This window comes from Cystoisospora suis (genome assembly GCF_002600585.1).
Source record: "Cystoisospora suis strain Wien I chromosome Unknown contig_2455, whole genome shotgun sequence".
Lineage (NCBI taxonomy): Eukaryota > Apicomplexa > Conoidasida > Eucoccidiorida > Sarcocystidae > Cystoisospora > Cystoisospora suis.
The window spans coordinates 2,843-3,863 of NW_027155254.1; the positions used below are offsets into that span (position 1 = coordinate 2,843).

Below are 1,021 nucleotides of genomic sequence, written 5' to 3' on the forward strand. Positions count from 1 at the left end.
TTTTTCGAGCAACTCCTTGATCTGTTTCTTCAACTCTAACAAATCGTCGTTAGACAGGTTGTAGTTCTGGGTATGGTACTGGGGTATAGCTCCTGGAATCAGCTTGATTTGATGTTTAACTGGTCTCTCCACTTCTCCATGCATAGGTAAATCATCAAACACTTCCTTGAATTCATCTAGTAGTGCCGCCGTTCTTGGATCTATTTGTCTTCCTAGTTCTTTGACTCTTTGACTAGGCAGTCCCTCCTTATTCTTTGACTCTTTAACACCGAGAATCTCCTCCCTTACACCGTTCGTTGGCTCTATTTTTATGAACCCAATAAACTCCACTTGATTCCTCTTGATCTCTTTTCGGACTTTCCTCAAGGGTACTAGTTCCAATCGATTGACTCTTTCTCTCCCTCTCTCCCTGGCTTGAGCTATCTTTTCTCGGCTCTCCCCAAAACTCCCTAACGCTTCCTCCACTGCGGTGGAAATCTGAAGAGGGTAATCCTCCCTTTCTTCTTTCTTCTCTTGGATCCCTAGTACCTTCTTTCTCCCTCTTTCCTTTCCTGTGCCAAGTCTCTGTTCCTTCCCCTTTTCCTCTTCTCGCTTTCGCATTCTCGTTGTTCTCCGCAGTTTGGACTTCTTAGCGTCCTCCTCTTCTGACTCCGACTCTCGAACTTCGAATTTGGTCCTTTCCCTCTTCTTTCTGAGTTCTCTCCTTTGTGGGTCTTCTCTCTTCTTCACTGTAGATCGTCGAGTCCACGTTAGAACTGGTAAGGTGTCTTCTGGTAGGTCATCTTCTATGGGTTGGCTTGGGTTCAATTGTACCAGAGGTTCTTCAAATAGAAGCTCCTCCTGCTGATTCTTCATTCTGATCTCTTCCTCCCTGTCCTCTCCTTTGTATCCCCATCCTGGAGGCACTGGAGCTTCGACCCATTGTCCTTCCGACTCTGTCACCAATTGCATGAAATCTGAGACCACTTCAGCTTTCTGCAAGAGGTCAAAGCCTAATAGCACGTCATAACCGACACAGGCG

General features: G+C 46.1%; 1 protein-coding gene across 1 annotated transcript in view; it reads right to left on the reverse strand.

The window, feature by feature from the left end:
- CSUI_005100 (retrotransposon ty3-gypsy subclass) overlaps nucleotides 1-1,021 on the reverse strand; it is a gene marked incomplete at both ends in the record, with an annotated part of 4,010 nt that overhangs the window by 1,624 nt on the left and 1,365 nt on the right. The window contains one exon of the mRNA XM_068065279.1: nucleotides 1-992. This exon is cut by the window's left edge and continues 914 nt beyond it. Coding sequence (XP_067922745.1) covers nucleotides 1-992 — 992 coding nt within the window. The remainder of the gene's footprint in view (nucleotides 993-1,021) is intronic.